Raw genomic sequence first — 26,399 nt, forward strand, 5'->3', positions numbered from 1 at the left:
ATTCTGGTTCCATTCACTCCAGCTTCTAACCTCAGAATTGGCATTTATTCTATTGTATATATTGATTCTACATACTTAAAATGGTTTCAGTACACATTTTCTGCTATATCGACCAGCTTACCAGCTGTGCTTTCCCCTTTCTCTCCTCGCTGTCATGTAAAATTCAGTCTTCTCCTTTAAAAACTGAATTAATTTTTTTAGAGTTGTTAAAAGTGGATGAACAGCTACATAAAGGAGACAAATATAGTCCAGTGCTGGGGGGGATGCTGTTCAAATTAGCAAAATTACTAAAAAGGAGTTTTGTAGGAAGCTGCTGTTTTGCTAAATACGCTAAAAACTGAAGGCTGTTTTACAAGAACTTAATCAGCAAATTAGGCCAGTAGCTGGTGAGGAAAATAACTTCATGTACAGAATAGATGACACTTATAGGTTAAATAGTTTAAATCTGTGCTGCAAAACCGAAAAATGATGCCCTTTGCAAACTTTCAAGTATTGCTGAATAGCTGCTGTATCCACACGCTGAGTGAGTGGCTGAAGTTTGACATACAAGGACTTCAGATATTATTTATTTTTTTGACCCTGTGTCACCCACAGTGTGGATTTAGTGGTGCAGAAATGGAGCAGTAGACAGTGACAGATTGGTGATGAAGAGAGAAGAGAGAGACAGGGGGAACACCTCTCCTTGAAAAAGCTGAGCAGGACTACCTTTTAGAGTTGTGTAGGTGTGAATGGGATTTTCTTCCTGACACTGTGGGAATATGAGGTGAAACTGAAATTCCTGTTATAAAAAGACTCCACACTGTATATGTCGCTAATGTGTTATTGCCTGTTGCATTAGCTAATTGCCTTTTCTGTTCAGGGAGAAACATCGAGATTTTCAGTGTTACTGTACACGGAGAGAAAAAAGGAATTTCTAGATTAAAGACAGAAGTATGCACCTTAGCAGTCTTTAAAAGGGTCTCTACTGATTTTATATATTTATATATAAAATCAGGTGCTCAGGAACTTTTACTCGTGCACCATAGAGAGCATCCTGGCGGGAAACATCTTAACCTGGTTCGGGAACAGCACCATGCAGGACAGACGAGCTCTACAGAGGGTTGTGCGGTCAGCTGAGCGCACCATCCGCTCCGAGCTCCCTGACCTGCACTCAATCTACAGCAGGCGGTGCTGGACCAAGGCCAGGAAGATCGTGAAGGACCTCAGCCATCCCAACAACAGACTGTTCTCTCTGTTGAGGTCAGGAAAGCGATTCCGCTCCCTGAAGACCAACACAGAGAGACTGAGGAGGAGCTTCTTCCCGCAGGCGATACGGTCTCTCAATCACACCACCACACAGTACTGACCCACATATATAGTTCTTACACACACACTGGACTTTCTGGACTTTGGTTTTGCACAACACTGGTCACTATATTCTTCATTTCCGGTTAATACTTGTACAGCTGCTGTTATTGTGTATATATTTATTTATATTTAGATTTCTTCATACATTCTTATATAGCAGCCAGATTGCAATTGGCTGGTTGCCTTAGATTGCCTTAGATGCCCAAGACAACCAGCTTGTTACTGTAACTACTTGAAATTGCTACTTAAATAAAAAGAAATTAATAAATTCAATTAGTTGGTTACCACCGATTTATCTGATTTGATTTATCTGATTTAAAGAATGGTAGAATGCTTCTCCGCCATCACTGCCTGCTTCTTTTATGAGCATGGAGTAATGTGAAGGAAACAGGGCTCACTGTGTGTCAAAACAGCCTTCCTTCAAAACATTTAAGTGATCTTTACTTACTTTTTCCTATAGTATGCACAATTGCAGTCACTGACTGGTCATACATGAGCGTGAAAAATCATTTGTTTCTGCTTTTTTCTTTAAAGTAGCACCTCTCCCTGTATTTGCAGGGCATACATGTACTATACAGCTGCAAATGCATGCACACATTTTGTGCAGCTTACATAAACCCACTAAAGAAGTAAACCGGGGCCTCAGAAATTAAGCTGTATTAAAGATCGTGGAGCAAGATTTCTTCTCTGTTCTCTCTCCAGAAATACAATTTGCCTTTTGAGAATTTTCACACACTTTGCACTTTGATTCTCTCTCTGTGGTTAAGCTAATTTCAACTATGACACCACGCAAACTCAGTTATGTAAACGGGCGCATCTGCTACATTAGACATGCGTGAAAAGTAGCATATTCATACCCTAAAGCATCATGGGGCCTGGACTCTCTCTGTGCGAGTCGGTTTCAAACATCAAAGGCCAGTTCCAAAGAGAAGTTAATGCTCACATGTAAGAGTCTGTCTACGTGTGTGTATTTTTTATCATCCTACAGGTCATATCAGTTAGTGAGCTTCTGCAGCACTGCTATTAATCAGCTGGTATCTCTTCTGCTTCTTCTTCAAAACAGGATATGAAGCAAGCCCACTTCCTGTCTGACTTTATCTGTTGTGATGGCAAGTGCACCTCAGCGCATATTGGTTCCTTTTTTTTATTTCCCCTGAAGTTATTGCTGTTGTTGAGTCCTCTCTTTCTGTTGAAACGCCCTTTGATTTTTCACTATATCAGGCGGCGTGAATTTCAACAGGCTTTGGATTCAGTTAACTTAAATTCCCTCCCCACAAAGAAGAGGTTCCTTTTTAAAAAGAATCCAGAGCTACAAAGGTTTTCCCAGTTCCTTCGTTCCTTTTCCTTTGATGACAGTTTGCCGCTTTGATGTAGCCTGAACTTTGCTGCAGCGTGATGCCAGCTTCAGTATCAATACTGAGTGAGAACCAGCAAATGAAGGCTTTCGCTTCCGAGTTTGCATCCAGAATGGGAAATGTCTTCCCACTTGAAAGACATTACATATTCTGTTTTTTAATGACTGATAAGAAATTACATTTATAAAGAAGTGGAGACCAAATTTAGCTCTCACTTGTTGAGCAGCAGCTTTTTTTTTAAATTGCTCGAGGTATGTGTTGCTTTTCACCACATCCCCAATTAGCATCCAGTACATCAAGGTGAGCTTAAAAGAAAAGAAAATCATTTTGTAATGCCTAAACAGGCTTGGTGAAATGAAACTGCTTACTGTACTGTACTCTCACCTTTTTGGCTATATCATGTCTGCTTAGTTCTCTGCAAAAGTGATGAACAGGGAGGGAGAAACTGTCAGGGTGTAACTAAAGAAGAGTTCAAACAGAGGGCAGCATTGCTCTGCCTGCGGGGAGGCCCGTCATGACGTTTGACCTCTTTACCTTTTACTGCTTTGATCAAAAAGAGGGTTTGGACCTTAAGGAGAACCTGATACAAAGGAGAAAAGAGATCTGTCAGAAACCGGAAAACACACTATTAAATTTTAATGTAAATGTGCAGCACAGGAGCAGCAGTTGCATGCAAACATGAATGCAGAGACACAGCATTTCAACCCAGAGCTCCCCTTCACATTGCTGAGGTTAATTAGGTAGGACGTCGTCTGCATATTTGACTAATCCGCCAAGAGTCTGCATTCCTGCAGCAGCACCTCTCCTCCATTATCTAATCGCAAGTTGTCTTCTAAATCTATTTAAGCTCTGCTGGCTCGGTTTATGCTTCTGGTGAAAGAACAGAAAACAATGGAGGAGTGACAGGGCAACAGACTGAGTTCGGGAATTTAGGTTGAACGTGGAAGAGCGGAACAGAACAGCTGTGATAAGAGACCTGGCCTCATTACAAAGTGATTTACAAAGTTCAAGTTGTTATCCAGTGTGTGTGGCATTCATTTTCAAAAGGCGCATCGCCTGCGTCTTGTACTTTTTGGCAGGGTTTACACATTGAATACAACGTTCACAGGTTCTCTCACTGGGCAGCAGTGAATATAAATACATATCTATCAATGGGGTTGAGACTCCTTCTCAGAGTTGAGGCCCTCGTAGAGCTTATGAAACAGATCAAATATGCATGAGTTTTAAAAGAAGTAATAGGACAACAAAGAATAATATTGTAATCTGTCAGGCCTCTAACAGTTAGCTGTGGTCGTAGAGGTTGAGGGAATTCCCTTGATGGTCAAACTGCACATTATAATGCTTTTTTCTAAGAGAATGCCAGACAACAATATTATTACCTGCTCACCTACACATACGCTGAACCAATATCATGTGTATTTAAATGAGTAGAAAGAAATTTCCATTTGCATGAAATGACTAATTATGTAACGTGTATGAAAAATTTGTACACGTGGCATGGTTTTTATTATAGGTTGGACACTAATTACATCACAATGTGCTGGCTGCTATTTGAGCCAACTTTTTTTAACATGCGGGTTAGTCCAGTACAATCAATGGAGGTCCTGCATTGTTTGATTATACGAAATGAGACAGTAAACAGCTGGTGTCATCACCAATACTAATGTGGACAATAACTGTGAGTAAAATGTTCCAGACAGGACTCCAGCTTGTGTTGATTGTCCCGTCAACCAACACCCTATGTATTTGTTCTTCTCCACACTATCAAATGAGACTAAAGGGATATCTAAGTATATCAGAAGAGGAGCCTAAGGCGGTACTTGTATCTTTAAAATATGATGAGAAGGGGGTCCTGACCAAGTGTTGGTATGTATCAAGTTGGGAGCAAGAGTGTTAGGCTAAATTTCTTATGCAAGTTCTCGTTGACGTCCTTAGAAGAGCAATAAAAAGCATTCTAACAGGAAACATTACCAACTATTAAAAGATGTGCACAGACCAACACCACAAGGCTTTGCAGCATCTGATTATATCTGCCCAGAACACCACTGGCACCCTGCTATGTGTCTGCTCAGAGCCTAAAGCATACTAAAGTACACTTCGACGGACACAGGCCACAGCCTGTTCACCCTGCTGCCACCCAGCAACCCGCTGAACCACCAGACTTCAGAAGTTTCTTTCCTCGGGCCGTGAGGTTATTGAATTGATCTGCCACGCTCCATCATAAATATAGCTTCAAAAATATATTTTTCTAATTTTATTTTGCTTTTGTTTTTTTTGTCAGTGATATAAATAAGACGTCATTTGCAAGCTTCCTCGACCTTCTGTGGCATAATAATAAATACAAAAAGTGATTCTAAAACTTTGAAATGTAAAATTGATGAAATGTAAGTGACTGAAGGGGAAAAAAGCTCTAGAAGAGGCCAGAAAAACTATGCAGAGCTCTCTGTCGGCTTTAGGCCAACCCCCAAATGCAAAAGAAACTCAGTAGTGTTACACATCGGCCATTGCTCCACAACCTAGAAGTGTGCCATAAACAGAACACCTTGTTCAGCTCTGGCCTTTACAATGAGACTCACGCATGCTGCAAACAAGATTTCCTCATTTCCTCACAAAGTAGCTGCACAAATTTGTTTGTCCAGGTTTTTATGATGGTAATATGCCTCGGTGTATGACTGCTGTGTTTTAGCGTTAATACGGCGATTTTGGGAGTTTGTCACTTCCAGAGATTCTTTGTACTGCAGGGCTTAATGACTCAGTGTACATGTTTGTTTTGGGGTAACACCAGTGGTAAATATCTGTTTCTGTGCTTTCAAGGTCTGTTCAAACCCAGTGAACCCACATTGGCAGCTTAGTGCTTGTATTACTGGGATTAGAGTTAAATAAAGGAAATATGTGATAAAATATTATAAAAATGCTTCTTTTAATAAACAGTGTACCTTTAACAAAAAAAAATGGCATGTAGCTACTAATTACACTCATTGGCCACGTTGTTAGACACACCCTGCTTTAGAGATTTTGGGCCATAGTGACATGATAGCATCACACAGTTGCTGCATATTTGTTTTTTGTTTTTTTGCCTGTCCCATTTGGTTCTTTAGCCGTCAGAATTGTTGTCTGAAGACCAACAAGGATACCCAATGGATTTATTTTGCCAAATGGATCATCATGGCATTGCCGTATTGGTCCATTTGATCGACCTTTGTTTTTATTATTTATTTTATTCTATTTTCAATTGTTACAGACAGGACAGACATGAGTGAGGGATAGGAAAGGGAGAAAGAAAGAGGAAGGAAAAGAAAAACAGAAGGGGAGAGGGACAGTGAGAAAGGGGAAAAAAAAAATCTCCTGGATCACCTGTTGAGAGAAAAAGAATAGAAAACAAGCAAAAAAAACCAAAGCAATATACTAAACACAACACCATCGCATTAATCTAGCTAAGTGTAAACAGCAGTAAATACTAAATATTGAATGTTGTTGTGCAGCACGCAGGACAGACGGCGCACAATGTGCTTTGAAGTAGCAGCCAAGAAAGGTGTGATTTAAGTCTACGAACAGTGAACACCTGTGTGCACACCTGTGTGGATCAGCGCGCTTGTATTCCCCATGTAATGGTCTGCAAGAGGATGTAGAGAGCCATAGTCCTGTCCCCCAGGGCATGAAGCAGGCATGAAGGAGATCCAGGCCCCAGACATCCAGAGGCCCCAGAGTGCGAGAGCCCAAGGAGGACCACCCTCATGGGAAGGGCTGAGGATCCCCAGACGAGAGGTCACCCAGTAGCCACCGGGCAGAAGCTAGAGGGGCCTGCACCGGCGTGCCCGCCGGCTCCGCCGGCAACCAGCTGTGCCAGAGTGAACCGAGCGCAGGCCCAGAGGCCGGAGGCCCGAGGGCCCCCCGCGCCCCGGAAGAGGCCTGACCGAGCAACAGGCGCCAGGCCCCGCCAGGTAGCCACCGGGAGTGAGCTGGTACATACCTGAGCGCCCAGCTCTGGACACCAAGAACCACCAATGCACCGACCCCTGAGGGCATCAGTCACCGGCAGGGAGTGTGGTGAGGGGAGATAGGCCTCCACACTTTGGAGGGCCTGGGAGTTCCCAGAAAGGTGGAGTCTAAGACCCAACCTGACATATAGACACAGACAAACAGGCACACACAGACACAAACATGCATTCCCACCCTCATGCACACATATACAGTACAAACACTCAGCACTCACCCAACGTAAGGATTGATGCTGCATGTTTGTTAACTGCACATCCATGATATAAATCTCCAATTTCACCACATCCTAAAAGAGCTCTATATATGTAGATTGAGATCTGGTGACCGTGGAGTCCATTTGAGTACGGTGAGCTGATTACAAAGTTCAGGAAGTTTGAGATGAATTGAGTTTTTTGACATGGTGTGTTATTCTTCCGGAAGCATCCATAAGAAGATGTGCACATAAATGAATGTCAGCAGCAATACTAAGAGGCTCAAACTATGCCAATAATCCATGCTTTTATGCTCTTTATGCCAAATTCTGACCCCATTATTGGCATGTCGCAGCAGAAATCAGATCAGGAAAAACTTTTCCAATTGTCTATTGTCCAGTTTCGGTGATCCTGTGGAAACTGTCGTCTCAAACCAATCTTTCCAGGACCAACAACTAGTCACATTCAAAGACATTTAAATCACCTTTCTTCCTCATTCTGATGCTCAGTTAAACTTCAGCAGGTTGTCTTGCCCATGTCTGTGTGTCTAAATGCTACTGCAACGTGATTGGCTGGTTAGATATTTGTGCTAACAAGCAGTTGAACACGTGTACTTATGTGAATGTAGAAACTGTAGGTATAGAAGCTGCTACACAACAAAACCACTACCTTGACAAAGCTGCTTGGCCTTTTGTTGAGCTACAATCTGTCACCTTACATTTTCCCAGCTGTTGTCTTGCTTAAAAAAATCACCCAAATACTGTGACGACTACTCCAGAGAATTAAATGATGAAAGCTTGAATCAAAATTTTCTCTTGTCTCTCCCTCTTAGAAATATATCGAGTGTATTTATTAGGTTTTAAACGCAGCACAAATTTATCTGATACTTTTTTGCAGATTTTTTTTGTTTTTTGTGAGTCAGATCTATCTACATTTATTTCAGAACGGATTCGAAACTGGACACTGTGTCTTTATCTCTACGTGCATTGAATTTAGGTTTTCCTCCTCTCTCCTCATTCGCTGTCAGTCGGCTCTTTTTAACAACCCATCCTGCTGGCTGGATAGGTCAGTGCTAGAAGGGGTCAGCAGAGCAGCATGATCGATATGGCCTCAAACAGTCACAGTGTGCACTGATCAGCTGAACCATTAGAAACAAGCCTTGCTGTATCTCTTTTTTTCTCTCTAATCTTCTGCCTCACGATTTACTACTTGTGTGTGTGTGTGTGTGTGTGTGTACCGTATTAAGAGCAAATAGTGCTGAAATGAATGATAATCTGAATTCAGAGGAAATAAGACTGCCTAGTCGTGCACTTTGTTCTGTTAGTGTGCGTATGTGTGCGTGTGCAGCCAGCCCTTAATAGCACTTTTAATTCACGTTTAGTTGTGTCTCTGTGTGTACAGCTGTTGCATAATTCCCCTGACCTTGATCATTGTGTTGATGCCTGTCAAAACCCAGTGAATGTTCTGCTGTTGCTGCTTTACTCCAGTGTCTCCAAGGAGACAATTCCTCATGAGATACACAATCTGTCTGTGAGAGTGAAAGTAGAAGTGAAATTTAAATGCTTTCTTTAAAAAAAAAATAGAAAGAAAGAAAGAAATAATATTTATTTTCAATTAGATTTCACTACAGGAAGGATTCCTTCGGTTCCCTGCAGATATGATCAATGAAATAAAAGGAATTAAGAGTTAAAGTGCAGCTTTTATTTTGTACAGCAAATCTTCAAAGGAAGCATTGATTTTTTTTATCCTTCATTTCAGGATGCACATATGCCAAAATCAATAAGAGGGAGACACGGGGTTATAGAGATTATAGGGTGGTGTGACTAGATACATGTTTTTGGCAATTAGATACATAAAACCAGTAAGATTTAGAGCTGTGTGTGTGTGTGTGTGTGTGCGTGTGTGTGTGTGTGTGTGTGTGTGTATATAATAAAAAAGGCTCAACAGTCACTTTTAGAAGTTTCTTGATGCAGCTTTTCAGCTAAGATTTGCTCAGGCTAGAATTGAGCTAATTAGTACTTCTCTCACTTGTACAAGTTCATTTGAAAAAGAGAGGTCATATAATTATAGCCCCGGGAAAACCCTGAGCTGTAAGTAGATTTTAGTGTTTGTGTGTCATCTGTATACGGGTGTGTTTCGGTGCGTGTTCAGCCTCTGTGGAGCTGGATTTCCTCGTAACTTTCTGTCTTTGTGTAATTTTATTTGCATGCTCAGCCGTTTCTCGAGTACAAGAATTGACCTCATTCGCTCCCATTATTTGCCAGTGTGATGAAGCAGAACTTAAGATCTCCTGACTGTTGCCTCCGAATGAGAAATTACAAGCCTCACCCTGGGACCCTTACATAATAAAGCTAGATTGTTTTGTGTGAAGAAAAGCGCAATATGAAAACAAACTAATAAACACACTGTTACACAAAGAAACTGCTCTGTAAAACAACACCTGTAAGACTTCATACGTAATTTACTTGGGGGGAAAAAGTGTCACTAAACATTTTAAAATGAGCAATCTGTGTTCTGAAGGGCATTTTTCTCAAGAAAACACCACAAGCCACTTTCCACCTGTCCTTGCTTTCCATGCTTGACACATTTGAGGAATGTGAATCCTAATTGGTCGGGACTGGCTTGTCATTTCCTGCTTCTAAACTAAAAGAGACTGTCGCAGCTGGTAGCACACTTACACCAGCTGATGAAATAAAGGTGGTAAATCTGTACAACTAAAAGCAGTCATAAACGTGCGTGGTGTGTGTGTGTGTGCGCGTTGATTAATTGAGGCATTTCTCTGTTCCACAGCATGTGGAAGGGCCTGAACGTGAACTGCACAGACAGCTCAGGATACACACCCTTACACCATGCATCACTCAATGGACACAGGTAAGCCTGCTAATGAGTGTTTCTGTCACTCTATTTCTGCTGGATAGAAATTAGTTGTAAATGCAAGTGCTACTCAGTGCACTGGAAACAAATTGTTCTGTTCTTTGTACGCTGTAGAGCTGAAGCTAAATATTGTTTTCCATTATCAGCAAATCTCTAATTATCTGGATTTTTATGTGTTTGCATGCAAATAAATGGGGGACACAGAGATATCTTTAGATTGGTTTCTTTAAAAAAGTCTGACAGTTTCTTCTACAGATTGCACTCTGTGATTTTTCTATTCTTTAAAAAAAAAAGTGTAATTCTGTGCAAATAAATAAATATATAAATAAATTACCATAACCAAAGGAAAAGAATCTAAAAGAAGTCAGAATGTCATAAATTTTATTTAATTGTTTTCACATTTCTGCTGTGACATGATGAGAGGCCATGGTACTGTGCTTATGTCATGCTGTCAGTGTAAACTGATTTTGAACGGGCCTTTCTCTGGATAAACCTGCAGGGAGGAGTCTTAACTGCAAACACATCCTATTAACTTGATAAGGTAGTTACACATCCAGGGGCCTGTTCCAGTAAACAACTTCAGTGAAAACTGAAGCAGCTAAACTAGTTGTGTTCCCGTCCTGCTGCTCCTGAACCAGATGTCTGATTTCTGCACTCATACAGTCAATATCAAAGCACATAATGAAAATGTTGATCGGCTGAGTTAAAAGTTGGTACAAACACTGTACAATACACTGTATGGACAAAGGTACTGTAAACCCATGCCTTGAAGCTCCCAGCACACATTTCATGTGCTGATATTAATGCCACGTCATGACTGAGCTGCTGTGGTTCCAGCTTGCGATAATACCACTTATAGCTACACTTACAGAATACCTATGAGGGAAATTTATTGCAACAATGCCACTGGTACCACTGCTTGCAAGGTACCACTACTTGCTCCTCCTGCCCTGGCTAGTTTGCATCATGACTTAAGGACTGTTTGGACTAGACTAAATGTATTTTGAAACCAGCACTGAATGCTGTCACGCAACATTTCTGGCTGTAAAAGGCGTTTGAAGATATTATCGACTGCTTTGTTCATGGGATGTCACATAGAGATTTGATGCTAAATAACTTTAATTATAGAGGCTTTAAATCAAAGTTAGAAGTTAGTGCATAACAATGAAAATGAAAGCCATTACCGAAAGCAATCTTGCATTTTTGGGCAGTAAAATAGTTTCCTACAGTCAGAAATACAAAATTCCTACATTATTTCCATCCAAACTGTACAATATGTGAATGATTTGAGTGTCTACAGCTGCACAGAACTACAGTGCAGCTCCCTTTCTTCACCTGGTCCTGCTGAGAAATCCGTTACACACTTTGGATTAGCTGCGAGCCTGACTGCTATCCCGGTTTGGCGGAACTGAAGGATTAGCACCGTGTTTTGGGGGCAATTATGTGGATTTCCTCCTTCAGATCAACGGGGAAAGGAGGAGGGAAGTGAGGGAAAGAAAAATGCACCCTCACAGTGAAAATTAGGCTGCCAACAAAAAGCTTCAGAGGAGTGATTTAGCATTTAGGTGGGAGAGTGAAAAGAGAGAAGGAAGAGGACTTGGCAACAGGCAGAGCTGTTTTCAGAGAGCTGTTCTTCAGGCTGGGTTTGAATTGAATTTTTAAAGATCACAACGTTATGACATCAAAGGCGCTTTGGTGATAAATACATATTTTTCATCCTTACGCCATCCTTGTTTTAACTGTTCCTTAAACTGAAATGAAATTATAAGAAGATATAATAAACTACAGAAATAAGTAAGTAAGTAGTTCATTAAGCAGCACAGAGCTGCTTCATTGTGCTCTCCTGGGAGAGGTTTTGCCCTTCTGTCTCCTCTGTTGCTCCCTCCTGACATTTTCAATGCAAATCAAGCACTTCGCCTTGCCTCTTCAGCTGGAGTCCCCCTAATATAAAACACTATCACTGACATTACTACTCAGCAGCAGCTAAATGGATTTTTTTTAGCCCAATCCAACTCTGTGATTTGCTGCTTTATGAATTTGTGTACTGCTTTATTTATCAAGAGCAGCAAAGCAGCAATGCTGCTCTCTGTAGCTGTACTTTTTCCAGTGCCTCCTGCAGCGAGCTTCCTGTAAATCCCTCAGAACCAAGGCTTTGTTTAACTAGGGTTTAGTAGGAAGTGCAAGTTTATTATCACATAAGGTGGATAAAAACCTGCATAAAAGATGATCTACTGCAGAAAGAAACACAATAAATACCACGATGGTGGAACAGCGAAATTAAGATTGTGTAGCTACAATATGAGAAAAGCTCATTACGATACAGCTGTGTTTATTGAGCATCTTTTTAATTGTAGTGTCAAAGTGACCCACGATTTGTAGGCATAGCTTTATTTCATTTCTTGCACATTCAGTTTTGAAGTGGAGAATTTGCATTTTTTTAAAAAAAGAAAAGAAAGAAGCACCTCGTATACTGCTGTCCTTGAGTTTGTTCCCTCGAGTCAACTTAGGTAAAATATTACTTAAAGAAGAGAAAGGATGACTTTTTTAGATGAAAATGATGAAAATGGCAAAAAAAGAGAAATTATTCTTAAATGAAAGAAAGGCATTTATCTGTAGAGCTTGAACGTTTTAGTATAGCTGAGCATTTGAAGGTGAACATGCAGCATTTATGTTTCCATCTACACAGCCTGAAGATTATTATAATAAAATCATTTATTTAGCCAGTTGTTACCAAGGTCTTAGTGATTTATACAAGTACTTTTTGTTTTTATATATAGTCAGTAAAAACTTCACTCTCGGAAAGTAGCATGTTTTGCTAGGTGCTGTCTGTGCACTGCTAAAGGATTCGAGTACTTCTTCCACCACTAAAAATGATTCGTTGGCCAATATGATGAAGAGATTCTTTGCAAATTGTGTTCCAAAGTGAAAAGTGCTAAAAAAGAATCGTTGCTGTCAAATAAAGTTGACTGCTTACCATCATGTGGATTTTGTAGCACCTGGCTGCCTTAACTGTCTGTTCTTCCACTTGTTCCTCTGTTAATGTATTGATATCCGTGTACCTGCTTCTCTCTCAGAGAGGTGGTGCTGAAACTGCTCCAGTTTGAGGCATCCACAAATGTGTCTGACAGCAAAGGTTGCTTCCCGCTACACCTGGCTGCCTGGAGGGGAGATGTAGACATCGTCCGTATCCTCATCCACCACGGCCCATCCCACTGCCGTGTCAACCAACAGGTAAACACGCAATAATCCCTTCATCATCCTCTTAAGAAACTTCACCTTCAGTGTCACCTTAAAGTCGAGCTTTTGTTTGAGCTCCGCTATGTCTCTCCTCGGTCCAACAAAAGGCTACAGGCTCAATCAACTGCAGCCCTAGAGGTCATGCTAAATAAAAAAGTGATTTCTCAGGTGTCCTTTAATCAGGCAGCAGGCTTTAGCTTGTGGTTCTTTGTCTTCAAAATAAAAGTACATGTGGTTCTGCGATGCTTTTTAAAATGGGTTTTTATTTGTAAAGAGAGGCAAGCTGAGATGGTTTGGACATGTGCAGAGGATGGATACTGGATATTCTGGGAAATGGATGGTGAATATGAAGGAGCCTAGAGGAGGATAGGAGGAAGCCCACAAAGAAGCCCCCTTGCTGAGGCTTCTTTGTGGGCTTCTGTGGATGTCATGAAGGAGAAGATGCAGAGGGTTGATGTGACAGAGGAGGTTTAAGGTGAAATGGAGGCAGATAATCTGCTGTGGTGACCCATAGAGAATTCAGAACAAAAGAACTTGGCCGGCATATCCACCAGCTACACTGGAAGCCTTGGATTATTTGGCTTTTTCATCAGAGGCCAAGTCAGTCTAGACTAAGTTGGACTAGTTCCCCAGACTGACAATCTGTACTCAGATATGGAGAAGGGACTCTTGTGTCAAGGCCAACAACCTCTGTTCCACTTTCTAAGAAAGTGATCTAGATTTGCACTAAAATCGAATGGATTTTTTCCTTTCCCCATGCACCACCTCTCCGTGTTTTCTGAAGCAAAATACACGCAAGTGTTTTTGAAATCGCTGCAGAACTATTACGTTGCTCTTCCTGAACAAGGACGTCCTCTTCCACTAAAATAAAGTCCTTTAGCCCGATTTCTCGGGGCATGTAAACCAGTGCTACCGCTGGTCGTCTCATTACGGCTTCTGTCCAACAGAGCCGATCCTTTACATTTTCCAGACATCTCTCTCTGACAGCCCGGTGAGCGTTTCAGCTCCGGGAGCATTCAGCCTGCCTCTGCTGTCATTCCTTATCAGCAAAAATGACCTTCTTCTCCTGCATCACTCCTATTCTGTCCATCTTCGCTGGCAGCATATTGGTGATGTCACAGCTCGCTGATGCGCTGCATCTGAAGATAAGGAAACAAAACACAGGAAGCTGTTTAATCAGAAGTGTTGGCAAAAATGTAAATACCCTAGATATTTCTTTAAAAAAATCAAATCAAATCCTGCACTTGCCGATGGCATAGTAATGGACCTCGCTGGCTATCAGAGCGTTATTTACTCTGCCTAATAAGCACAATTTCCTCTGTCACCATTAGCCAGATTGTTTCCCCGTGAGAGTTGTTAGAACCTAATTGTGTGCTGTGATAAATGATGTCCTTTCCCCGTAAATGAAGAGGTTCGTCAGCAAGTGAACACGGACAATTTTCTCTTTTACCTTGTCAATGAGTTGCTGTGTGGGCAGCGTGGACACACACTGAGTGGAAGCTGCTGATGGAGAGAGTACTGTGGACAGGTGCTGACTTCTTGGCATTGTTTGACTGTGCTCTTGTACCTCTTATTAAGTACACACACAGTGAAAAACATCCCACTTATCTATGCGTTCATGTTTTCAAGCACATTTATTTAATGCTTTCTTAAATTTCCTGGAATTTCGTCAGCAAACCCCCAAAGCAGCAGCGGCTTCTCTTTCTTTGCTTTTTATATGTGGGAGGCCAGAGTGGGTTTCTATGAGAAGTAATCCAGTCCAGCAAGACAAAGTTAACAGAAGAGAGATTATGTTTATTGTATCCGTATTTGGCGCATAGTGCAAATAAAAACCCAAAGACTGTGAATTTTATATGCTGCAAGCTCCACTGGCTCCACTGCAGCTGAAGAATCAGTTCACGACAAAATATTATTGAACTCTCAAGCAAAATAGTTCTGAGCACGCAGTGATGTGTAGGCTATTGAGTTTAATTGAAAATGACTTTAATGTAAATAATGTAATTTGTGGCACGTTTGGAAGAGTTGTTCTTGATACTGAGCCGATAACCTGTGCAAATAATTCCCCCCCTTTTTTCTGGCCCTAAAACCCAGACATAAGAAATCAGTTGACACTGTATATACAGATGTGTTCTCCGGAGGAGGGATTCCCAAATGATATGCTGTGAGGCATGCGATTTTTGGGATGACCGTGCATTATGTTTTCTAACACAGCTGCACAGAAAATGAAAAATGAATTCTGTATAAGTGGTTTTTGTACTCGTTTGCCCTAAAAGAAAATCCTTCATAAACCAATGTTGCTTTTGTACAAATGTTTTAAGGATTAAATTATTACTTGGAGCCAAATAGTGTTTGAATAGTGAGACTTTCTTCCCTTTTTTGCAATACTAGCACGGTGCCAAAATAGCTAAGGATGCACTCGGTAAGCAAACATCCCTCCTGATAAAAAGCGCGTCTCCCGGGCCTGGCAGATCCCCATGCACTAAATAGAAGTGAAGAAGTTAAAGAATGGAGAACAAGGAGGGAGGGTGGGGCATGTAAACGAGAATGACCAGTTTGTAGAACTGAGGGAACCTATATAGATGACAGCCGGAAGGAGCGTATTTGGAGGCGTGGTCCCACTCCTGAAATTCCAATACATAATCTCCAATTAATCATCTAATTACACTGATCATCTTTCTCTGTAACACTCTTCATATGCTATATCTCACTTTGATGCTTGTCATCAGCTTCCATCCTCCTCTGTGTGTAATAAGCTGTTACATTAAAAAAGATAAACACACTACGCTCCCACTTTTATGAACACTGTTATGTTAGCCTGCTCTTTAGTGTCCTTAAAGGTGTTAGTTTTCTCCTAAGCACTCAGGTTTGCAAACACTGAAAACTGAAAATGTGGTACTTGGGCATTTTTATTTGTGTATTTTATATCTATTTATATTTTATATGCATGCTGCATGTTTGTACAGTATTCTTGTTGTTATATCAGCGCCAGGGTACAGCTGTTTTCAGGTTGCAAGCATAAATCAGTGGGTAAGATTTATTTAGTGTTGGTGTGTTTACGATGCCTAAGCTCCATATTTCCCCGCTGTCTGTCGTGTCTGCAGTACAGAGCAGAGCTTGCATACATTAGTCTGGGTGATGTAGTGAGTCTCACGCGCACTCACACCCATCATCAAGACGTACAGCAGCAAGCCATTGGCTGCACATTACCCCATTCTCAACAATATTACTCTGCCCACACACACAGCATTACTCGTGTCAGAGGTTGAGTATTTATGTGTGCGCGTGCTTAGTTTTATAGGCTCGCTCTGGTGGCACAGTATTTGCCTTAATATGATCTTTTTTTCTTACAGGAGAAAGGGAAACTCAACATTTGTGCTTGCTTTTGTGCACGACGTGAGAAATGGTGACAGGAGTGTGGAAAAGGTAGCAGGAGAGAACTGCAATGAGTGCGAAAGGTCCTGAGAGTGTAAAGAAAGAGATGGGAGGTTGACAAAAATCGAGCTAGGGGAAGTTTGTGGGCCAGTTCCACTCTGCAGCCAGCAGAAGATTATTCAAGGTTAGTGGGTGTTATTAGTTGGCGGTAAACCAGTTCCAGCCCACTGTTTATTGTCTAATTGGTCCCAGTAGTTCCCATTCGCAGCTGCTTTTGTTTATTGCGGGAGCTTGTGCGCACGAGAGAGGTGGAAGCCGCCTGACTGGAGGAGATGATTATACATGCCGTGTTCGTGCGTGTTTATGCGTGTATGTGTGAAAGACAGTGAGACAGTGATTGATGGTGAGAGATTGTTTGTTTGCTCAAAGCTTGCACTCGGATTGCAAGGCCAAATGCATGTTTTGACGACTAACACGTGGCTGTTTGTGATCTCTTTCCTCCACTGACACTGACTCAGATCAACGGCTGGGTGAATGAATAGAAGACAAGTCAGGAGTTTAATTTCATTTAATTTTGTTTGTTTTTATGATAGAAAAGGGAAGAGTAAGGACCAGGTGTTACACCTGGCTTGTTCGGGACATTTTAACGGGGTCAACAATGCCAAAATACACATCGCTAAATCAAAGAATAGATGCAATTACCCGAAAAGTCCAAGGAGAAACTAGTTGCCTGAAAGGCGAGAGGGAGAATATTGTCAGTGGAAATCTCGTATACAGCCAGGCTGGTGAAAAGGTGCTCCATGAGGTACAGTACTGTGCAAACGTCTTGAGCTAGCCGCTATTTGTTTGTATTCTTCTTCCAAGCAGACTTTCTTGTAATCTTTTAAAAGTGATCTCAGGCAATAGTTCTTTCTGAAGGTCCTTCAAAGTTTTTCTTTTGACATTTTCATTCATTGTCAATCTTGGAAGAGACTTGCAAACCTGACGATTATTAGAGGTAGTTTTTTTTTTTTTGTTTTTTTTTTTGTTTGTGAACTCCACTTAACACCGACCTATGAATCATTCAAGTATAACAGGCAACCTAATAACTTAGACCAATTTCAAATTGTACTTTGCTACTAGCAGCCTGTTGCAAAATGTATTTATAATTTACAATTTATTCCTGCTTTGTTCAGTCAAATCTACAAAAGAAAGCTAAAGATAACACAGTTTGACAGGCATAAAATCTTACTTATGCACCATCAAAACAAGACAATTTCCAAAGAGCTATAAATGAAAAAAATTGAGCCAGTAGTGTTGGCAAACCTGTCAAAAGTGATGGAATTATGAACACAGAAAAGTACCATCAGATTTTGATCTACCATGAAATACCATCTGGAAAGCATCTAATTGGCAACAGCTTCATTTTTCAGCATGACAATGATCCCAAACACACAAACACTGCAGTAAAAACATACCTGGATAGAAACGCACAATGGACTGGCCTCCCCAGGGTACTGATCTCGACATTTTAGAAGCAGGATGGGATCAGCTAGTCAGAAAATGGAACCAAAGGCTGCGAATAACCAGAGGAGAGCTTTCATGTTTTCCAAGAAGTATTCCCAAAGATTGCTTAAAGAAATTACAAGGAAGCTTTTGTCTGAAAGACTTCAGGCTGTGTTGAAGAACAAAGGTGTTCAAAGCACATATTTACTTTTAAGCTTGTTAGAATTGTTAAAGCTGTGTTTTTGCCTGTATTTCCATGTATTTTTGCACACATTTCAATACATTCCTGCACCTGCTTCCCATTGTCTTAGCAAAATATAAAGACATGAGGAGTTTGTACTGTAGTGGGGGGGGGGGGGGTTGGGGCTTTCCATCCTCATGGACACAGAAAATGTTTCCCCTCCTCCATCAAGGAAGCTCTTCCGATTCTTTAAATGCACATCGGGAAGATGAGAAGTGGGAAGAGTGGGGATTTCTTGATGACCTAAGAGTGAAGCATCAAACCAGTAGTAGGGGTATCTTACTGTATATGGATGTCTTTAAAAAACGTATCCATGCTGCACCTTTACATGTGAGGCAGTTAATTCTCATAGTCTTCACACTGTGGATGGAAAATCAGCCACATGCAGTGTAAAGCATGATCATCCTGTGTGTGATGAATCTAGTTATCATAACTAGTGTGTTGGGACCACACATGGAGCAAAAGCAGGTATGTGTTGTGGAAATAACATTATTGCAGGTAAAAAAAAAATGATCCAAGGAATCATGCAAAAACACTGATCTGTACGTAAATTACAAGCTTTAAATTAACTGCTGATAATTATTTTAACAATTTTAAATATCTAATGACTGTATTTAAGTTTTATAGGCCTAAAAGAGATTTTCATAATTGCATATCTATAAAAGATAATCTGCTGTAAAGCTCTGAAATTGAAAGGTCATTTCAGTGGGTTTTACATGTGGTACAGCTTTCATTTCATTTTCACTTTTCATTTATTTAACAGGGTTGTGATTAACACTAAACTGCATTTAAAAACCAGATCTAAAGGCTGCAAGCTTCAGCTACAGCCATTTGAAAAATGCTGTAAAGAATGATGGCAGTGAACAAAGCCAGTATAGACTCATGGCCTATGAATTGGTGCACTCTGCATGAACTGGTAAGAAAACAGATACCACCACATTTTTAAAAACAGTAATGTTGCATATTTTTGTAGAAAGTTCTATAATTCTATCACATATTGGACCTTGACAGCCCAGCAGCCCCAGCCTGAAACAAGCATTTTTACAGTAGCTCCTTTCCTTTGCCTATAAGCCACCTTTCTTCTGATTGACTGCCTACGCCTGTGTCTGTGCTCACAGCTGGAGCTGTGCACCCAGGATGACCATAGTGATATTCCCTCTCTTACATCATACAGAACCAAGAGCAGAAAAAAGATGCCTGAGGTTTTGGCTTCAGTCTGTTTTGAAGGTTGTAAATATAAAAATACGATGCGACTGGGTTTAACAACATTTTATTTTCAAACTGTTGTAGTATTGCTGTATTGTTGATGAAACGTGAAGGAAATTTGAACAGTTACTGACCAATTCTGACATTTTTACTCCAACGTACCTGCACAGATAAAAGCTAGCATGTAAATTTTGCTAGGTGTGTATCCTTACAGTAGTTGTGTCCTGCAGATTTGCCCACTGATGGAGGACAGATGTGGTTTGTGTGCGTGGGAACCAGCACAGAACTGTCTTGGCTACTTTCTCTGTGTGGGACCTTTGGACTCATCAGTTTAGGGTTATCCTGTGCGTACACTGTGTACTGTATGCGTGTGGGTGACTGAGTATGTCAACTATGTGTCGTTGTAGGAATGTGTTCTTCTGCAACAACAGGAGGATGTAGGGTTATTCTATCCCGTCTCCTCTCCATTTCCCCCCCCCCCTCATCGTTCTTCTTTTCCTGCTCTCTTTGTCCTCCCAGAGGAGACACTGAGCAAGATCACAAGAGAGGCAGGCCTCTCACCAGCAAGAACTTCTGAAGGCTTAAAGACTGTGTGAACTGAGGCAAATGTTACAGGTCACGAGGCCATTTTCCTGCTGTGTGTTTCCATGAGAGTGCTTCTGTGTTTGTGTCTATTCGGTCTTGGTAACTCGATGTCCGGTCATGCACACATGCTGCTTCCACACAAGAAAATGAAACCATATGTGTCTTGGTGATCAACTTGAGAACACATGCTACTATTGCTGCGACAAACCGCCCTGGGAAAGTCCTCGGCCACTGAGATGCCCACTGCTGCCAAGACACACACTGAGCCACAGGTCGCTTTCTCATGAGTAATCTCTTAAAAAACGATATGTTACTGTATATCATATGTTTTTAAAAGCCTGACTCCCTGCCCGCAGTGGGATTCCTAATTAAAGTTCAGCAAAAGTAAACAGATTCATTTCTCCATGAATCAAAACAAGCTTTAGCCCTGAGCGATTAAAGCAAGCCCAGAGCAGATTGTGTGCGAGGGTGTTAATTGAGGTGTTATAAAAAAAACATTGCAAAACAGATTTCTAGGATTTCTTTGAGGTCGTCAATTAAGACGTTTAGCTGGGGAATGCTTCAGGGAGGTCAGAGTTTACAATGGCAACCGCAGACCGGCCACCCTGGAGCAGAAGGGCGTTCGGTGTCTAGCTCAAGGACGCCCATGTGTAAGCATTAAAGATCAAGCATACTGCCCCTGGTGTTGAGAAGTCCACTTTGATAAAGCCATACATCATGTTTTTTTGGGGGTTTGAGTTTCAAATATATTAAATGAAGTGTATTTTAATTGCAACTTTGACTGTGGGAAAGTTTGTCTTTTACTCAATCAGTCAAGATGCTCTCAGCTTCTCAGATGTGAGGAGTTGCTGCAGCTCACATCATGACAGTTGCCTTTCATTGCAGATTCAATATCTTTGGGCTTTTACTTCTTTATTGCAGCGTGGGCTCTCAGTAATCGTGATGTGCATTTTTCAGTATTTTAATGGAAAACCACAAGTCAGTTTTTCCCCAAGTAATATTAAGAGAGTAATTAATAATGGTTATAAAACAGTGTGTTGCAAGAAACACTCCTGGCACCATTTACCTCAAAATGTGTTCAGTTGAGTGCTTTTATTTTGGAATTAAATCAGTGTCTGCAGCTGATGTTGCTGTGAATCCTGTGGAAAACCCCAAAGGGTTGTGCGAACGAGTGTGTTTCTTGCCAAAGTGTCTGTGATCAGTCAGTCGGCTACGAAATGTGTATACTGCAGTCTATTCTGTCTCGCTTCTCATCTTTGTTGTTTCTGATCTGGTCTCATCTTCTCTGCTATCTTTTGCAATCACTCCACTTGTCCTCACATGTGTTATTAAGTTATTATGTTCACAGTTATTATGGCTCATTTTTTAGAAATTAGTTTCTGTACCCAGTTTGACCTATTTAGTGCACAAAAAGGAGTTAAAGAAACAGAAACCACCTATTATCTCTCTCTTATTGTCCTTCAGTCTACCTCTCAGCTCCTACAATATGTTCTTCTGTCTGGATAACAGATTTTATCCACATTTTTCTCTAAAACGAATTGTTACAGCTGTTGAGTAGGGGTGTAATATATCACTATAGCAATATATTGTTATTTTATTTTGTGACCCAGTTATTAATTTGCTCTGTAAACAGATTCTCTCAGCAATTTGACTCATTTGATTTCAATGTTCATAGGATTGTTCAAAAGGAGACATATGTGGACTAAATGCTAGCCAAGGAAGTGGATATGCTTATGATCTGGAAAGGCCTGTGCAATTGTCCTGTTGAAACAGCCGGGTATAGGTTTTGACACCTCATCACTGTACCTCTGTACGGTCAGATTTTCACCAAGAACAATCAGATCAGAGACGGTGCTCTCATTAACTAGCAAGGCTGCTCCAATAGCTTAGACATGCCTGCCAGCATCCAGCATCCTAATACCCCGACCTCACCCAGTCATGGCGCTGAGTGTAGCTTTTTCGGGGGGGGGGGACCATTGGTTTTGAATTGGTGTTCAGTACACAAATTGTCATCACTGACCAAAACCAATCACCCAGAACTGAAAAGAGCTCACACAGAGATTTTAGTAATGCACTGAGAACTGCAAAGATTGAAGATGTATTTCACTTTAACTTAAAAATTGCACGTCTTTCTCTTTCTTTGTTTCCCTACACCACCACATTTCGAATATGTTGCTGCTAGACACCAAATCTTTCTAGAAAAGTCAAATTGAAGTTCTTAGACAATGTAATTTTTTTTGGAACGAACTTGCATGAAAATACTTTTCCCCCATTTTAAAGCTTTATTATCGTTTTTACCATTCAAATGATTTGAGTAGTTTCATGGTAAATGCCAACATCATGTAATGGAACCAGTGTTGGAAATTTTAACCTACCTCTGAAAAATGTTCTCTGGCCATACTATCACACTTTCAAGCAAATTCAAACTCTCAGAATTTTATGCTGAACTTCAGCTACACTTTTGAAACGCCATATTCCTGAAGTCATTGTAGCAAATATTTGGCCTGAAACATTTGAATGACATACAGTGGGGCAAAAAAGTATTTAGTCAGCCACCGATTGTGCAAGTTCCCCCACCTAAAATGATGACAGAGGTCAGTAATTTGCACCAGAGGTACACTTCAACTGTGAGAGACAGAATGTGAAAAAAAAATCCATGAATCCACATGGTAGGATTTGTAAAGAATTTATTCGTAAATCAGGGTGGAAAATAAGTATTTGGTCAATAACAAAAATACAACTCAATACTTTGTAACATAACCTTTGTTGGCAATAACAGAGGTCAAACGTTTACTATAGGTCTTTACCAGGTTTGCACACACAGTAGCTGGTATTTTGGCCCATTCCTCCATGCAGATCTTCTCGAGAGCAGTGATGTTTTGGGGCTGTCGCCGAGCAACACGGACTTTCAACTCCCGCCACAGATTTTCTATGGGGTTGAGGTCTGGAGACTGGCTAGGCCACTCCAGGACTTTCAAATGCTTCTTACGGAGCCACTCCTTTGTTGCCCGGGCGGTGTGTTTTGGATCATTGTCATGTTGGAAGACCCAGCCTCGTTTCATCTTCAAAGTTCTCACTGATGGAAGGAGGTTTTGGCTCAAAATCTCACGATACATGGCCCCATTCATTCTGTCCTTAACACGGATCAGTCGTCCTGTCCCCTTGGCAGAAAAACAGCCCCATAGCATGATGTTTCCACCCCCATGCTTCACAGTAGGTATGGTGTTCTTGGGATGCAACTCAGTATTCTTCTTCCTCCAAACACGACGAGTTGAGTTTATACCAAAAAGTTCTACTTTGGTTTCATCTGACCACATGACATTCTCCCAATCCTCTGCTGTATCATCCATGTGCTCTCTGGCAAACTTCAGACGGGCCTGGACATGCACTGGCTTCAGCAGCGGAACACGTCTGGCACTGCGGGATTTGATTCCCTGCCGTTGTAGTGTGTTACTGATGGTGACCTTTGTTACTTTGGTCCCAGCTCTCTGCAGGTCATTCACCAGGTCCCCCCGTGTGGTTCTGGGATCTTTGCTCACCGTTCTCATGATCATTTTGACCCCACGGGATGAGATCTTGCGTGGAGCCCCAGATCGAAGGAGATTATCAGTGGTCTTGTATGTCTTCCATTTTTCTGATGATTGCTCCCACAGTTGATTTTTTCACACCAAGCTGCTTGCCTATTGTAGATTCACTCTTCCCAGTCTGGTGCAGGTCTACAATACTTTTCCTGGTGTCCTTCGAAAGCTCTTTGGTCTTGGCCATGGCGGAGTTTGGAGTCTGACTGTTTGAGGCTGTGGACAGGTGTCTTTTATACAGATGATGAGTTCAAACAGGTGCCATTCATACAGGTAACGAGTGGGGGACAGAAAAGCTTCTTACGGAAGACGTTACAGGTCTGTGAGAGCCAGAGATTTTCCTTGTTTGAGGTGACCAAATACTTATTTTCCACCCTAATTTACGAATAAATTCTTTACAAATCCTATCATGTGAATTCATGGATTTTTTTTCACATTCTGTCTCTCACAGTTGAAGTGTACCTCTGGTGCAAATTACTGACCTCTGTCATCATTTTAAGTGGGGGAACTTGCACAATCGGTGGCTGACTAAATACTTTTTTGCCCCACTGTAGCTTAAGTAGTTCACTTTTTATCTAGCTGTTTGAAACTGGCTCCACAGAAAACACTGCAGAGTAAAGCCTTGAAAATGGCCCTGACTTCAACACAAAAATATTTTTTTATGAGCAACTAATAACTGCAGAGATCTGAGATTTTAACGTTTTCCTATCAAGAAATGTATCGTTCGTGATGGTCAGGCTGGAAGCATTTGGTTGGAAGACATTGAATGACCATCAGCCTGAAAAAAATCATATCTTAACCTTAAATATCTCATATCTTAAAAGTTATTGGTTTGAACAGCTCGTAAATATAATCTAAAAGCTGTTTTTCTTTATTTTTCAAAACACACACCCGAGACCTGCGTTTAGGTGACATCAAAAGACAACACTCTCCCTGAACAGGCAACGCACAAGTTCTAATAACAGAACATAAGAGGGAGTAGCAGAGACATTCACCTTGTATGCCTCGTCTTTTTTCATTCCTCATTTACCCCGCTCTCCCTGGGCGGCGAGCTGAGCTGCTTGGATTATGCGATGCTGTAACATAGACGGAGCTCATCCTGCATATCAGTCCATCAGCATTAACACAGTGCATGTTCAAACAAATACCTCTGCTCTTCCTCCGCTGTGGTTTCATTTCAGACCTGGCCTCGCTGATAAGGCTTGCTTATTTGCATGGATGTAGCTGTTTGGTCCCAGGGAGATGAACTGCGAGAGCACTGATAGAGTGCACCATGGGAAGTGTGTGCGTGTATGTGTGTAGGTATCATTCTGTGAGCAAAAGTTGATTCTTTGTGTCCTTCACTTAAAGAATGCAGAAGATGCGCCACATATAATCAATATATATGAGAATAAATCCTTCTTTAAAGAGTAATAAAACCATATAGCTGTCATGGTAGAGTGAGCTTTATCAAGCCAGGGCTTCATTACTGTGTGAGCATTAATATCAGCTGCATATGCTGCTGAAAGAAAGGCTGTGACACAATCATTTGTATGGGCATGTCAATAATGTTCTGCCATGCCTGTTGATGCGGCATTAGTAGACGGCTGTTGCTCAGAGCCCAATCAGCAACAATGCACTTGAGTGCTAGATGGTATCGGAAAGCTGTCAGAGCAGCGTAATAGGAATATATGGCCACTTCGAGAACACAGAGGCAGGATCTTTTTTTCTCCGCCTGCTGCTCTCTCGCCACATCTCGGGCTCTATTGCTCTTGTCTTGTCACTCTGAGTCTCTGCTCGTGTTTTAGTCACTCTTCTTTCTGTCAGGAAATTGCATTTTTCCTATCTTAAGCAGCGTGCGTGAGGCACGGCGGTTTGGAATGACAAAGCTTCATTGTCCATTTAAGGCTGCAGAGACGGAATAGGCCACAGGCGGCAGCAGCAACGTCTGCAATCTTTATCCCAGTGGTTATCACATCCATGTCATCAGTGTGTGATGCTGCTTCTTCATGACTTTCTGATGCTTGTTTTGTGTTGAATATGAAGATATCATCCTTATCACTGTTGCTAAAACCATAACTTGCTACCCTGTTTGGTGTGTATGTATACTAACCAGACACTTTATTAGGTCCACTTGGATAGTACTGGATTGGAACCCCATTTATCTTCAGAATGGCCTTAATTCTTAATGGCATAGATTCAGCAAAGTGCTTTTTTTGGGTAGATGGGTACAATATGGTTGGACGTGGTCAACAGCAATATTTAAGTAAGCGGGCCCAGTATACTTTCTGTTTTTCAGACCAGCCTATATAAACTCTAGAGAAGGCTGTCATGGCTAAATACATTCACTCCTGTGTGATTGGCTAATTAGATATTTGTGTCAATGAGCACTAACAAAGTGGCTGGTGAGTATAAAGTTTACACAATCCACCTTTTAAATTCTAACACATGGTGGTTCTTTCTGCACTCGCCATTTGCGGAAGTTGATATTCCAGTATTGGACACTGAGATGTTCCAATAATAAAGTATGCTATGAAGGAGAGTGCCACCACTCTCTCACCTTTACCGTTTACAAAGTCATTTTTTTTTTTGATCTTTAATGAAAGAATGGCTCTGTCTCCAGACGTTGCTTTGTAATTGGACACTTAATAATATCGGGACCAAATGATTGTGCTGCGTTTTTGGTTATTTGGGACTTGGTAGAAGTTTATGAAGTCAGGATATGCAGTTGATTAGATAAGCTGAAACTCAAATTATCCATCAGGGAGACTGAGTCACTCCAAGTTGAATATTCACACAATAACCAAGCAAATGGAGTTTATTAAATACAACTCTGGCACCAATTATACCAGTATATTGTAATGAATGCGAATTACAGAGCGCCTGAGTGTGTGATTATTGTTCTTACAGTACAGTGGATCTGCAATCAGACCTGCTCTGGAAGGTTCCA

The 26,399-nt window shown here is 41.2% G+C and overlaps 1 protein-coding gene across 3 annotated transcripts in view; it reads left to right on the top strand.

The window, feature by feature from the left end:
• anks1b (ankyrin repeat and sterile alpha motif domain containing 1B) overlaps positions 1 to 26,399 on the top strand; it is a 267,248-nt gene that overhangs the window by 65,019 nt on the left and 175,830 nt on the right. For all 3 annotated transcript variants that reach the window (XM_085252154.1, XM_085252151.1, XM_085252152.1), the window contains exons 2-3: positions 9,683 to 9,763; positions 12,841 to 12,997. In XM_085252154.1, the coding sequence (XP_085108280.1) occupies positions 9,683 to 9,763; positions 12,841 to 12,997 (238 nt within the window). The remainder of the gene's footprint in view (positions 1 to 9,682; positions 9,764 to 12,840; positions 12,998 to 26,399) is intronic.

This window comes from Mchenga conophoros, linkage group LG17 (assembly GCF_057382185.1).
Source record: "Mchenga conophoros isolate Kocher_MC1m ecotype Shallow Benthic linkage group LG17, M_conophoros_male_GT1.1, whole genome shotgun sequence".
Classification (NCBI taxonomy): Eukaryota; Metazoa; Chordata; class Actinopteri; order Cichliformes; family Cichlidae; genus Mchenga; species Mchenga conophoros.